We start from the raw sequence: 16,374 nt of genomic DNA on the forward strand, positions 1-16,374 counted from the left end.
AGCTTGATGATATACATGTGCAATTACAAAATTGTCAAAGAAAACCAAAAAAGATAAACTAACAAAGTTTAACCTAACAATCACTCATGTGTTTACTTTACATAAAGGAATAAGAAGGCAAGCGAGACCACACAATTTAATAATATTTACTCATGTGCTTTTGGAGGAATTGAACTCTTGGGTGAGAGGTGGTATGCTATTCTAATTCCTTGGAGAACTGGCCCATTAGGAATCCAACTTTTTTACTCATTATATTCTCACGCAAATTTTAAAATTTCAAATTTAGCATATACTTTAACCCAATAATTTATTTAGAACAACTGCATTTTAGTACTCGAACTAGTATTAATTTCGATTCACAAAAATTTAGTAAACAACTTATTATAAGGAATTAATACCATTTCTACCTCGATTTCACATGATTTAGTTAACAACTTTAATGGGAATTTAGATTCCAACTCCTCATCAATTATCAATTCCTCCTAACCCGATTATAGATTACTAAACATATCTATAAAGTATTTGGACTCCATATATCACAGTAAGAAATATTCCTTTTAAGCATATAATTAAAGTTTAATTATCGATGTGCTCCTTGTGCTTTGCTGGAAATTCTACTTTACCCCCTACATTTCAAACTGGGTCAATATATGCCTCATGTGCTTTATTTCCGTGTCCCCCATTCCCCCATTCCGTCAATTTGATTAGTAAAACTGTTAACTTATTGACGTAGCATAATCCTTTTAGTAATTTTAGCTATTAAACAAATTTTAAAATCTAATTTAAATATAAAAAATATTTTAATAATATTTTAAAAAATAAGATTAGAAAGATAAATTAAAAAAAAAATAAAAATTCCCAGCACCCCAGTAGCCCCACCACCACACCTCCCACCATAACCCAATCCAATCCGCCTAGCCACCCATGACCAGCACTCCGCCATGGTTCAAATATGATCTCCTTACCCAGGTGATATACCTATTCCAAAATATTGATAACATTCTCTCCAATCCACTTAGCCACTTTCACCCCCCAGCCATGGGTTGTTGGGGGCGGTAGTTGGTGATGGAGAAGGGTTGGGTTGTGGTGGGAGGTGTGGTGGCTATTTGGGTGGTGGTTTTTTTTTTTTTTTTTAAAATATTTTTTATATTTAATTTAGATTTTGAGAATTTGTAGATCTAAAATTACTAAAATACATATGTCAAGTTAGTAAGTTAATGATTTTACTAACCAAATTGACAGAATGGGGAACGAGGGACACAGACATAAAACACATGGGGTATATTGACGTAGTTTGGAATATAAAAAATAAAGTGAAATTTTCAATAACATACAAGAGTCACATCGATAATTAAGCCTATAATTAATCACTCATGAGTTGATGATGGCAAACCTATATATTTTTGCCGACTAAAGATATCATGGTCATGTGAGTCATATCAGACTTATTAGCTCTTCTGTTCTTTCAATATGTTGATTATTTGAGACAATTCTCAAAACTTTTATTTTGTGCACTAGCTTTTTTTTTTTTTTTTTCCCTAACACAATCATTAAATCTATATATATATATATATATATATATATTTGAAGCACACATTTAGATAATAATTCACCGAAATGGAATACATTTACTATACACACTTCATTATATATGCCATGTGTTGAACTGTATGCTTCAAATGGAATACATTTACTATACACACTTCATTATATATGCATCATGGGTTAATATATGATTATATATGGATCTTTCTTTTTGTGTGTGATGTATTGGGTTTGGCAGCATGTGATCTTGGCTCCTTGGATCATTCATGGCGCATACTCGTTTGTGGTTAATGATGGGAAAGAAAAAGATCTATCTTATTTCCTCATCTTTCCATTTATGCTGTGGAGGATGATCCACAACCAGATATGGATCACTCTGTCTCGATACCAGACCGCCAAGGGCAATGGCCGAATCGTTGTACAAACCTCTTGAGTTTGAGCAAGTCGACCGAGAAAGAAATTGGTGAGCATTTATAAAGACCTAAATAAGTTTTAGAACTTAACTTTGACACGTAAACTCGCAATGTAATCTCATAATCCGTCTGAAAACAAAGTATCCAAGTTCTATACTTAAGTAAGGGACTTGTGCCCAGTTAAGATCATGCATCATTGCACTTGAAGTCTTAAATTCAATACTCCCCTCTTTATCGTTTATATAAAAAAAGTCCCAACTTAGGTTCTCATTAGATAGCATATAATTACTAGAACCTGAACGTCATTTGGGATTTTGTTTTGATTGTTTTTGTTTTTTTGTTTGTTTGGAATTTAGGGATGATCAAATAGTGTTCAATGGGATTTTGTTCTGCCTAGGCAGCAGGCATATGCCTGGGGCTCAAAATCTGCCACTTTGGAGGACAGATGGGGTTCTCTTGACGATTTTGCTGCATGCTGGCCCAGTGGAGTACCTCTACTATTGGCTCCACAGAGCACTTCACCATCATTTCCTCTACTCTCGCTACCATTCTCATCACCATTCCTCTATTGTCACTGAGCCAATCACTTGTAAGAAAAATAACCCTAAATTAATAGGATTTTTCTTCTGAGCATATTTTGTTTAAATAATTTTTTTTTACTTTCTATTATTGACTACCTGTTCAATAAAGATAGACCTCATTAATATATATGGGACTTACCTGTATTAAAGAAGTGGTGAGAAATGTAGCCACGAAACGTGGCACAAATAGTAACACTCATTTTATATAAATTTAGTAGGTGAAAATGTTTTAATGAAGTATATGCAAAACAAAAAACTAATAAACAAAGGTAACCTAAAATTGACATGGATTATTATTTTTATTTTATGTATATTTTGCAGCTGTGATTCATCCATTTGCGGAGCACATAGCATATTTCGTACTCTTTGCTATACCTATGTTGACGACTACACTCACGGGGACAGCTTCAATCATATCCTTTGCTGGCTATGTTACTTATATTGACTTCATGAACAACATGGGACACTGCAATTTTGAGCTCATTCCAAACTGGCTCTTCTCCATTTTCCCTCCTCTTAAGTATCTCATGTACACCCCATCGTGAGTCTCTCTCTCTCTCTCTCTCTCTCTCTCTCTCTCTCTCTCTATATATATATATATATATATAACTGATCGTACAGAAGAACCACTTTACATACATAGACTCCAAAAGGAGCGATGCATGTATCGTTTACATAATTTAGAGGTAACAAAAATTACAAGTAATTTCAGACAAAAACATAATTACAAAATCATTTTCTGTTAGAATAATTATTGTGTTACCATTGATGTTATAATAACATGATCCAATTGAAAAGGAAACGCTTGAACACGTGTACGGAGAGATATCCATGTGGACCACGCTGGTAGAGACACCCGTGTCATGATGTCATGCACAAGTGACGTTCCTCATGTGGCTCATAGCTTGTAATTAATGTTCATTTGGACCCTAATTAGAATTCATACCAGCTGCCAAACCTAAATTTTTTGGGGCTTTCAGCAAATAGGCCTAGTTTATCATGACATGTTATATAAAAGAGTGCTGTTAAACGAACTCTAAAAGTAACTGAATACACCCTACTACTAAACTATTTATTGAATTACTAATTTATTCTAATATAAAATGATCAAAAATGATATATTGAATTGTGAAACAAATAAAATTTTAATAAGTACACCTTACTCACTATATTCAAACCTTATCAGACATAGAAAAGTCTTCGTATTGCTTGGTGCTCACGAATAACGTAGTGAATACTAGTTTAGGATTAGTATTACGAAATTAAAGATTTTGATGAAACCTAAAATCTGAAAAGATGGCACAAATTCATGTAAAATGAGAAACTTGGTTAGGATTGGCATTAGAGTGTTGTACTAGGGCTATTTTTGATAGTTAAATACGGTGTACTTAGTTAATTTTATATTTTGATTAAAATATTAGGGTTAACTTAGATTATAGGGTGCATTCAGTTAATTTTAGGGTTCGTTTAGCAGCACTCTATATAAAATTTCTTAGGCTTTTGGTTCATATGAAAGGAGATTTGGGGACGAAAAATTAATTACTTTATCATGCTTGGTAAGTTCAAGCACGTGAAATAGTTGTTTGACACATCCTTGGAAACTTTGGGAAAATGGACCATCATTAAATGCACATTTTTCATGATCATTTTGTTCCATTAACAATTTAGAATTACAATATAACATTAAATGCATTTTTGTTAGTGTTGTTGAATGAACCTTAAAATTAACTGAGTACACCCTATAATCTAAGTACATTCTAATATTTAAATTAAAATGCAAAATTAACTAAATACACCCTATTTAACTACCTCTAATACATCCTAACGCTGCAAAATAAAGTCTATCAGATTTACAAGATCTTTTACATAATCAAGAGAGTATAAGATTTCTATAGGATTAATTGTTTTCAATTATCCAAGGATGCTAGAATTGATATGGAGAAGGAATGTAATGATATGATCTATTTGTCGTGTCGTGAGAAGCTTTCCGTGGAAAAGGAGGGGGAGGAGGAAGAAGAGGGCGCAAAGAGAGAATTTGTTATTGGTAAAAAATTTTACAACCTAAACCAGAAAAACCAAAATTAATACCTCTTTTGATGACTCATTCGACATGTCTGAAGCATTCATGAGACTTGTTTGCGTCAATGAATTACTAAATGACGACGAAACAAATTATTGGAGTTAATATTAAGGTTTTTGGAAGTAAATTTTTTCACTTACGTTTGATTAGGGTTAAATATGTTGAGTAGAGTGTACTTATTAAAATTATATTTATTTCACAATTCAATATATTATTTTTTGTCATTTTATATTAGGATAAATTAGTAATTTAATAAATAGTTTGAAAAAAAATTAAACAAACTTTGTTTTATATTCCTACGCAAACCAAACATGGGAAATGAAATAAAAGGGTATTTTCTATTTACTTTTCCACCATTATCGAACATGGGAAATGAATATTCTATTTCTCATCCTTTGAAAAAATACATGAAAAATTATTTCCCATCAAATCCTTATTAGAAGACATAAGTGCTTTTGTTAAAAGTACTTTTAGTAAAAGAACATTGAAATATTTGTTAAAAATCTAAGTGCTTATTGAATGTGCCTTTTCAAAAACGGCTTTTATTACTCATAAAGTACATTAAATTTTTATTATGTTAAACGTGATAATTAGAAGTGCTTTTACTTGTCATATATTATCGGTCATATGATATATCTTTAAGACTCTAAATTTCTGACCACACAAATCACATGATATATCATTATCCATGATTGATTCAATGTCGACATATGCAGGTTCCACTCTTTGCATCACACGCAATTCAGGACCAATTACTCACTCTTCATGCCAATCTACGACTACATCTATGGAACCATGGACAAATCTTCAGATTCTCTCTACGAAACTTCACTCAAGAGAAAGGAAGAAACACCAGATGTCCTTCATCTAACTCATCTAACAACACCTGAGTCCATCTATCATCTACCGCTAGGATTTGCTTCCTTGTCCTCTAAGCCCCACACATCACACTGGTACCTATGGTTGATGTGGCCTGTGACACTGTGGTCCGCGATGCTTACTTGGATCTATGGCCGTACATTTGTGGTTGAGCGGCAGCGTTTTGACAAGCTAAGATTACAAACTTGGGTCATACCCAAATACAGCTTGCAAGTAAGACCATCACGAACTTTTTACTTCTAATTTATAGGTCACTTGTCATTTTATTTTTTAATGAGATTTGATCTGTTATTTTTTGGTTTTATAAATTAATTGCAGTACTTCTTGCAATGGCAAAATGAAGCTATCAATGGTTTGATTGAGGAAGCCATACTGGAAGCAGAGGAAAAGGGCACTACTACAAAAAAGCAAAAAGACGACGGTAAATCACCGTCGTGTATTTGGTTTTTCAATGGTCGTGGAATCCACCGTCATCTTTTCCCTCATAAACCACGACGCTAAATAACCGTCGTTGTTAAACAATACAACGTCATCAAAAAATACAAAACGACGTCTTTGTACTGCAAAAAGATCTAAAAAAAGCAATCGAGGATGATAATAGACGACCAATTCTCTAAAAACACCGTCGTTAAAAAGGGAAAATATGACACATATTAAGAGAACAAAGCCGCAAGATAGACATACAACGACGACAATAAAAATACGCCGACGTTAAATATAATTTTCACGACAATAAAAAATATGACGTCTTTAAATACATTAGAAGACGACGTTATTGATACCTACTACGTCGCACATATAAACACAACCGTCGTACAATTAATTTTCCACTTCGATTTTTCGATAAAAGATGACGTGGAAATAGTTGTCAGTGTCATTATTTACGACGTATGTGTTTCTATAGTAGACGTTGAAAAACTAAACAACGTCAGTTACAAATATATGAGAGTCGTATTAAAAAATTTATACGTCCTATTTTCAGAAACAAACAACGACTATAAATATTAGACGTTGTTAAATACAACGTCGAAAAACAATAAAAACAGACGTGTTTAGTCTGCTAAAGTTCTACAACGTCTCTTATTTACAAAAAACCGTCGTGAAATAAATTTTCCACTTCGATTTTTCTAAAAAAGATGACGTGGAAATAGTTGTCAGTGTCATTATTTACGACGTATACATTTATATAGTCGACGTTGTATTTATATGTATTCATTACTCACGACGCACTTAATAATATAGACGACGTTGAACGTCTAAACAACGTCGGTTACAAATAAATGAGAGCCGTATTACAGAACATATAGACGACGTAGATTATGATGGGAGCCGTATTACAAATAACGTCGTTTAATTGTTATTAGACGGCGGTTATAATGAATTTCCGTCGGAATTAATTTCGTTCCTCTTCGTTTATAAAAGAACTTGCGACGTGGAAAATGTATGATGACGTCGTATTTTTTAACGTTCAGATTACATATCTCGTTTTTTAGACGTCGGTATTATGGGATTGGAGTTGTGTTATTTTGAATTACATGGCGGTTCTTTATCCTTCACCGACGTGATATCCTGAATAATTGCTTCACAATAGCGTCGTGGTTCTTCATTGTTACGTTGCTTTAAGACGTCGGTAAATATGCTGAATAACTGATTCACAATAACGTCGTGTTTTATTTGAACGTAGAAAGTGAAGAAATCACATTACAATATATTACAAAATTAATGTCATACACTGCCAATTACATAAGCATCATTCAATCCATATATCTTCACACCCATCTCGAATATTTTGACCGCCTAACTCACCTACCAGTTCATCAAATGTGTCAACATTTGGCATCCCTCTAGTAAATGGCTCACACTCAATTATCACATCACCTAATACTTCATCACCAATAACATCATTATATTCTCTACTAGGCATTGATAACACTACCGACCAACCACGATGCATCGGGTCGTCAACAAAAAATATTTGTTTGACTTGAGAAGCCAAAACAAATTGGTCATTCCTATGTCCAATTTTACTCAAATCTACAAGGGTAAATCCAAGTTCGTCGACTACAAGACCAGAACTATCTATCCAATCACACCTAAAGACTGGGATTGTAAACTTTTGGTAGTCAAGGTCCCAAATTTCTTGAATGACACCATAGAAACCCATATTTGAGAGAATTGGGTTTTTATCCTTGGCACTAGCAACTTGCATGGTATGTGCAAGTAAATAAACTCCACTATTTTGAGTTGTCCGCACATCATCTTGTGCCTTGATATTGAATTTAATACCTTTAATAAGATAGCTCCTATATAATGGCACTGACATGTTTGGACCAGCTGCTAGCCACCTTAAATTTTCTGATACGCCATGATTGTCTTCCTCAACTTCACTTTGAACCTGCAAATTAATCATATCTTAATTCATCCTAACATATAAATAAGAAGAAAATTAAAAGAGAAATACGTTATTCAACAACATATACCTTGAAGCGTAGCCATTGAATGAAAGTGCTATTGTGCTTATCCTGCAGCCACTTTGTTCTCTTTCTAAATTTTGGATAAGCAGTCTTGATGTGGATCATATGTTGCCTACATGACACGAAAAATTCAAGCATTACGGTCCCAAATATATAAGATAAACATAAGAAATAATTTTAAATGGAAACTTAAAGAATAAAACTCATACGTACTCGATATAAGGTAGGACTTCCTCCGTATTCTCCAAGACATATAGATGTGCTTGATTCAACAGGTTCTCCGTGAAATGTCCAATTCTTATAGCTTTGGTCAATTCCATTAAAGTATAAGTGATCCCTTATAATTCCAACCCCAAACAACTTCAAATTAACACATTTAACACATGGACAACGGATATGTGTTGTAGTTAGAAGATTTTCTACAGCAAAGTTCAAAAATGCTTCCACCCCAAACTCATATGCCTTCGATCTTCTATCCGAGTGCATCCATGACTTATCCATCTCCGACACTATAACCTATTATCTATAATAAAGTGAAAATACAGGCAATGACCATCACTATAGCAGATTATACAATGATCTAATCGCAAGTAATAAACAACAGAGACGACGGGTTTTAATCAAAAACAGACGTATTTGGCATATATAGACGACGGATTTTCAACAGACGTCGTCTATTATACGTAATACAAACGACGGTTTATGAAAAAACCGTCGTGTATAAGTAATACAACGACGGTAGTTTAAAAACACCGTCGTGTAATCGTCGTCGTACGCCTTAAAATTCGTCGTGTCTCAGTTTATTTTCAAGAACACAAAACCCATTAAGAACACAACATATATATGAAACCAAGCAAGAAACCAACATATACATGAAACCAAGCATGAAAACAATAAATCCATTCCCAATTCAACATAACATAGGGTGATTAAAAGATACGACAAAATTAAATCCATTCCCAAGTACACCTTTATTTGATCTTGTCATGAACCCATTAAACAGAAAATCCATGAACCCATACCTATAAGCACATTATTAACAGATCGCAAAGCATATACCTAAAACCCTTTAACAAAACAACCTAATATCATTCAATGAATTTACAAGGGGAAGATAGGGTTTGTACTTACAGGTTGGACGAGCTCACAGATTCGACGAGCCTGGAGAGTGCAACTTTTAATTAGAGCAGAAGTGAGAGAGCGAAATGTTATGTCGCGTGAAATCTGAAATTTTAGGTTTCAGGGATCAAAGTATAAGAATAAGAGCCAAATCTAAAAAAATTTAGGTCGCGCGAAAATTTTTAGAGCGCGCGCGTTATAAAACGTCGAAAGAAAAACCAAGGCGAAAGTTCTACAAGTACCGACGTAAATTTAATATTCCACGACGGAAACTTCATTTTTCGGATTAAGAACGTAAGGCCGTTCATTTTTCGGATTAATTTTAAATTTATTTTGAATTTTTTATATAACGACGACTGAAAAACCACGTCGGTGTTAAGAAATTAAAAACGTTGTAAATTATATAAACCGACTTACATATTAAAATGACGTCGTTTAAAGCGTAAACCATGTCGTATGTTTTACTGTACGACGTAAAATATGTATTCCACGACCCAACCACCGTCGTTAAAAATTAATACACTAAACCCATAAAATTAAATTATACAATTTAAAAAATTAAGTTTATAAAAGGTTTTATGGTTTTAAAGCCTAACATATAACATAGACTACCCAAAAATTATACTTTAAAAATAAACCCCAATAAATAACAACCCTAATCTCTAAACCCTAGACTCTAAACCCTAAACCATAAAACTAGAAGTGATTTTATGACTCATCAAAACAATTTTGTTTTGGATGGTCATTTTAAATTTTTGTTATTCAAAATGAATTTTTTCAAGGTTTATGTGGAAGAAAATATATCAATGACTTCATAGGAGTTGACTTTTCAATTTTCTGATTTATTTTATATTTATTTTGAATATTTTGATATAAAAATAATAAAATATTCTTACCATACAACAAACCACGTCGGTGTTAAATAAATTGTAGACGTTGTAAATTGTAATAGACTACTAAGTCGTTAAAATGACGTCGTTAAAATGAGAAACCATGGCGGCTATTTAACTATACGACGTAAAATATATATTTTACGACTTAACCGCAGTCGTTACATAAACGTCGTCGATTATACCCTGAACCCTTAAGAAATTGAAGATATTGTAAACCATTAACGACTCAATTGTTCAAAGAACGTCGTCTAACTATTTTTTTACGTCGTATTTGTTTAAAACACGCAACAACAAAATACGACGGTTATTGACTTTATTAGGTCGTTGGAAAAGTATTACACGTCGGTTAATCAATTTGTATGTTTGTTTTTTTTTTAATTTAAGAAAACCTCAACAAATTTTTACATTACATATTATAGAGAAAATTGGTACATTATACATAAATATCAAGTGTTCAATAATTGCCCTGTTTAATAATTTGGAAAACAAACTCTGCCCATTCATTCCGGACTTCATCAATGGCTTCTTGGGGGTATGAAGCTTCCTGGTTTCCCTTGGCATACTGCATAAACAATGACTATTAGGGTTTATAAATAAAAAGAAATTCAATCACAGACGACGATATTTTTCATAACCGACGTAGTATATCCATTCAACGACGTTAATTTTACACGACCGTCGTTGATAATACAAAAAACGACGTGAAATGTATGAAGGTAATTTCTTCTTACCTTATTCTCAAACCCCAAGGAAGGATCCATGATGATGTCCCTCATGAAGCGCATTACATAATACCCGCATTCGACATTGCTGGGTTGCTTTGGTGTGCCTGAGAGAGTTTTCCAAATTACATTTTTACGTCCTGCTCGGGCTATGTGGGTATTATATATTTTTAAAGCACTGTTCACGATGTTTTTGGCCTCTTCATCGACCACACGATTTCCTGGCAGAGGATCCAGAAAATAGACGGTTTCTCTCTTTGCTCTTACAATCAGCAAAATCCAATGACGGCTGCACAAAATTAATATAAAAACGACGGTTATTTACAAAAACGACGTATTATAGTATTTCACACGACGAAGTAAAGTAGCTAACGACGACATTATATATTTATCACGACGATAAATAAATACCGACGTGGTTAGTAGTTTCAAACGACTAAATAAAATAAAACACCGACGTGGTTAATTTATAAGCTGTCATTTATTGAAAATCATAAAAACAAAATCCTAAGGAGACTAACCCTGGATTGTAAGGCATCATGAAAATCTGTTCACCGTCTGTCTTCTGAAGTCGAGCTGCTACGAGTCGTGATCTTTCAGTTATTGTGCCAGAGTTGGCACTAACTGTAGCAGGGTCGATAAAGCCAACCATACTGCACATATTGGCTTTTTTCAAAACATCGTGTAAGTACCTAAACAAATAAAATAATATAAACAAGTCAGCACACAAAACACGACGGTTATGTATAAAAAAACGACGTATTATAATATTTCACACGACGTACTGAAATAGATGAGGACGTTATAATATATTTATCACGACGGTTGTTAGTTAAGACGACGTGGTTAGTTAGTTAAGACGACGCAATATATAAACCAACGAGTTATTATTTTAGAAGTACAAACCTCATATATACAGCCAATACAGTAGCTCCAATTTCTTCCATGCCTGCAAATTGTGTAATATCTTCAGGCAGGAGGAAGGTATCGCGCTCACCACCAAACACCTCCTTATCAATTGTAAATTGGACTGTCTTATCCTCAGGCAGGAGTGTCGTTTCCACAAAACGACAAAGGGTTTTTAAAGAAGATGGCGCCTCCATTTTTGAATAAGCACCAACTTCAATAACCTGTTTAAAGAAATAAAAAAAATGACGTGGTAATTCAATAAAGACGACGGTTTAAGTAATAAAACGTCGTCTTAAAAGTATTTAAACGACGGTGAAAAAACTGTCGTGGTAATTCAATAAAGACGACGGTTTTATGAATAAAGCGTCGTCTGAAACCATTTAAACGACGGTGCAAAAACCGTCGTTTAAATATTTTATTACGTCTTAAAAAAATTCCGCCGTCTAAGTTTTAAACAAACGACGGATTAAATAAAAATATCGACGTCTGAAATTTTGAAAAACAAATAAAAAAGGCAAAGTTATGTGAACATACCTTGTCGTCATGCTTTTCTTCATCTTCTTTCTCCTTTTCTTCTTCCTTCTCTTCATCTCTTTTTTCTTCTTCCTTCTCTTCATCTGGCTGATGTTTCCCCATTTTGGCAGTATCATCCTCCAAATGTAGGGATCTCACATCACCTCCAGAGCAGCTAGCTTTGTCAGACATTGGATTTTTGGGGCTTTGGCTAATTCTTGGTTTAAGCATGCTTGGATCAAAATTGGGAATTAATTGGGAAAGCTGACTCAGGAAATGCTCCCTCTCAGCCTCTACCAATTGTTTTGTCCTAGCCTCCATCCTTAAGGCCTCTTCCCTTGCCTTAGCCTCCATCTTTTTAGTCTCTTCTTGAAGGAGAACTCTTAAACTGTCCTTCAAACGGTCGTCAAAGCTCACCCTCTGTGGTTTGGGCAAATTGAAATATTGCCTTGGGGAAACACCAGCACCAACTCCCCTCAGTCTGCCTGGATGCTCGGGGCCCAAAGCCATGGTCAGCACATCATTGCTGCCATCTACTCTGACTTTGCCTTCCGAGACTTGTTTCTGCAATTCATCCTAAAAAAAGATAAACAAAAAAACACACGACGGTTATTTATGTACAAACGACGTATTATATAATTTCACACGACGCAATAACGTATAAACCGACGTTATTATAACTTATCACGACGGTAGTTATACCGACGTGGTTATTTATTTAAAACGACGAAATGAATAAACAACCGACGTCTTATGCTATAATTAAAGATAACAGAGTAGTGATTCCTATTTAGACCGTTAACGACGTTTTTAAAAAATTTTCGACGTGGTAATATCATTCACACGACGCGAAAATGAACCACCGACGTCTTATGCTGTAATTACAGAAAACATAGTAGTGATTCCTATTTAGACCTTTAACGACGTTTTTAAAAACTTTTCGACGTGGTAATATCATTCACACGACGAAAAATATAACATACGACGTAATAAGAATAATTCACAGTTTAATAAAAATTTAAAACAGAGTGATAGTAGGCTTACAATTAATTTTGCTTTCTCTGCCACCTTTGGATCAGGGATGTTACCATGTTTGTCCTGTCTAGCTCTCTTCCATAAGGTAGATCGATCAATTTCTACCCCAGGCATGGTTTCCTCCAATTGATCCTCCAATCCAGCATATCCTTTTCGAGACAATCGATGATTGTACTCGAGTTTCTCCCTAATCTGTGCATGTTGAGAATGCACAGACTCAAAATCTTTGGATAGCCTTGAAGCTACAAAGGCATCCCATTGTGCTTTCTCTATGAATTTATATGTTTCAGGGGGTTGGCTTAATTTCTCCCTGTCATTGGTGTATGGAAGGATATAATGCCTCGTTAGTGTAGACTTGAAATCCTTCCATTTCTTGGAAGCAGAAGCTAAAACAGAGGTCTTGCCCCCTTGGCCTAAGACAAAAGCCATGTCAACTGCTTCCCAAATCTGCTCCTTTATATCCTTGGGGATTTGGGACCATTTCTTGTCCACAAGTGGGATCCTGGAGCGTGCCAACACACCAATATACGACTGCATCTCAATATGTGCTTGGCCAACACCTTTCCCCCTTTTATTGTACTCAACAATTGGCCTCAGTTTCTGAAGCTTTCTCTTCACAACACGAGGCATTGTGCTCATACCTCGACCAGTCTTTGAATCATCTGAGATTGTTGTCTGGCTGGTTTGTTCTGTCTCAGCAGATGATGAAGCAAACTTCATCTTCTTCGAAGACTTCATCTCCTTCGAAGACTTATCTTGAGGAGCTACCATTCCAAGCTTCTTGGAGCCAGAATCCTTAGTTTGTTGTTGAGAAACCATTTTAACAGACAAAACTGCAAGTGAAAATATTTCAGGAAAACATTAAGAACACAAACGACGGTATTAAAAAAATACGACGTATGATATGATTTTAGACGACGCAATGAAATAATCTCAGACGTAATAAATGTTTAAAACCATTATTTATATAACGTCGTGGTATATATGTTCACACGACGTCAATAGTAATACACCGTCGTGGTAAACTATTATTTATATAACGTCGTGGTATTTATGTTCATACGACGTCAATAGTAATACACCGTCGTGGTATTAACATTCACACGACGTAAAACAATAAGATATTTTGTCGTCTATATTAGATACCAACCCTAGTTTCTTTTTCTTTATATTTTATCAAATAAGGGAAAAACAAAAACCATTGTTCAGCGAAATCAAACCTGCAATTAAACAAGCATATAAAAAAAGACTATTATTTTAAAAACAACTTTGTCAATTTTCAGACGACGCTAGAACAACTGACGAACCGTCGTGGTCTACCGTCGTCTTATTTAGTTGATGTAGTTGTCTTCAAAGTTGGAAACTTTCTCTCTTTGTCTGTATATTTTATCAAACTTGGAAAGAAGTAATATGATTTTGGCCAGAAAAAAGGTAAAAAGATTTTTCAAACAAAAAACGTATGAGCATGCAAAACAGTAACCAAAATAGTGAAAATGAAAGCTTACCTTTTGCGTGCAATGAAAGCAAGAGGAAGATGATCGATGTTTAAGTTCAGAGACGACGAAGAAGACGAGAGGAAGACGATGAGAAACTCTGACAATGCTCTGACAAGGAAAAAAGACGAAAAGGTTTCTCTGGGAGATTGAAATTTTTAATCGGGTTTGGAAACAGTGCATGTGTAAGTCGAAAAGTTGCTTACATATAAAACCATTTCAAAAAAATAATACGGCGGTTACATTTAACTACGTCGTTTTTAACTAAAACGACGCAATATTTTTCATTCGACGTGGAATCATTTCATTTAACGTCGTTAGGTTTAATATAACCGACGTGGATTTTAATTTTTAAATTATGAATAGAATTTTTTTTCCCGTGACCTTTCAGTTTATTTTTCAATTACAGTGCGTTATAAATAGAGTTTTTTTTCCGGAGGAAATTTAAAACGAAGGAAATTAATATTCTGCAATATGTAAAGTTTCTTTTTTGGATGACAGATTTAAATAAAATAAGAATATAAAAACAACAAATGTGTAAGTCAAGTAGACGAAAAGTTGCTTACATATAAAACCATTTCAAAAAAATAATATGGCGGTTACATATAACTACGACGTATAAATTACAAAATACGACGGTACATTTAACTTCGGACGTGGTAAATAAATACGACAGTAGTTTGTAGGTACCGTCGTAGTAAACTCAAAAATTAAAGTACATAAGTAATAACTCGCGTCATGGTATATTATTTAACACGTCGTTTTTATTAATTTACCGACGTGGATTTCTGTAATATACGTCGATCATACCGACGTTGATTTTACAATTTAAACGGCGGTTTTTTTGTAAGGACCGCCGTTGGTTTTAAAAATTTATTCTATAAATTTGTCGCTTTCATTCATTTTCGGTTTACATTTAAGGTTCCAAGTTCTTCCTCTCTCAGTCTCTCATGTCTCAAAGATAATAATTTGGATGTTTTCTCAAAGAGAAATTGAGCTTACTCGCATCAAATATATGTCCACAAGAAGAAGCTTGTCAACTAGCCTTCTCACTTCCTTGATCAAGCCTGATAGGACACTTAGTGCTTCTGAATACTCCTTGCTTTCCATCAAAAGAGATGCAAGCCTGGCCTCCACTCGCTGTCGAAGGAAAGTTCGCTTCTCAGGGAAATCTGAAGATCAGATGTGCCTGATCCTCTGCTTGATTTTCTTGCCTAAGAAGATCCGTCGGATTTATTGTGATAGCCTCTTCCTTTATCCGTAGAGCTTCAGAAGAAGAAGATGAGTTTCAAGAATGCGATAAAGAATAGAAATGGCTTCAGATGGCCTCTAAAGCATGAGCAATTGAATCAGTAGTTTCTGGGAGATATGATGAAGACATTGTCAATGCTTTGAACTACACAAGTCCTGCAGAAAGATATGTTAAAGAAACTGAAACAACGGCGGTTTTCTGTTCTACCGTCGTCTTTTCTCGTCGTCTATATTAAGTTACGATGGCGGTAGATTTATAATTACCGACGTAGATATTTTGTTAAACGTCGTTAAGTGTACTACAACCGACGTGGATTTTAATTTTAAATTATAAATGGAGTTTTTTTTCCCGTATTCTTTCAGTTTTAGTTTTCAATTCCAAAGCGTGATAAATAGATTTTTCTTTCCCGAGGAAATTTAAAATGAGGGAAATTAATGTTCTAGAATTTGTAAACTAACACGACGCA

At 34.4% G+C, this 16,374-nt stretch overlaps 1 protein-coding gene across 1 annotated transcript in view; it reads left to right on the forward strand.

The window, feature by feature from the left end:
- Window positions 308–16,374, forward strand: part of LOC18785414 (protein ECERIFERUM 1) — a 21,753-nt gene continuing 5,686 nt past the window's right edge. The window contains exons 1-5 of the mRNA XM_020557336.1: window positions 308–2,008; window positions 2,315–2,547; window positions 2,861–3,080; window positions 5,336–5,711; window positions 5,817–5,889. Coding sequence (XP_020412925.1) covers window positions 1,950–2,008; window positions 2,315–2,547; window positions 2,861–3,080; window positions 5,336–5,711; window positions 5,817–5,889 — 961 coding nt within the window. The 5' untranslated portion in view covers window positions 308–1,949. The remainder of the gene's footprint in view (window positions 2,009–2,314; window positions 2,548–2,860; window positions 3,081–5,335; window positions 5,712–5,816; window positions 5,890–16,374) is intronic.

This window comes from Prunus persica, chromosome G2 (assembly GCF_000346465.2).
Source record: "Prunus persica cultivar Lovell chromosome G2, Prunus_persica_NCBIv2, whole genome shotgun sequence".
Taxonomy (NCBI): Eukaryota; Viridiplantae; Streptophyta; class Magnoliopsida; order Rosales; family Rosaceae; genus Prunus; species Prunus persica.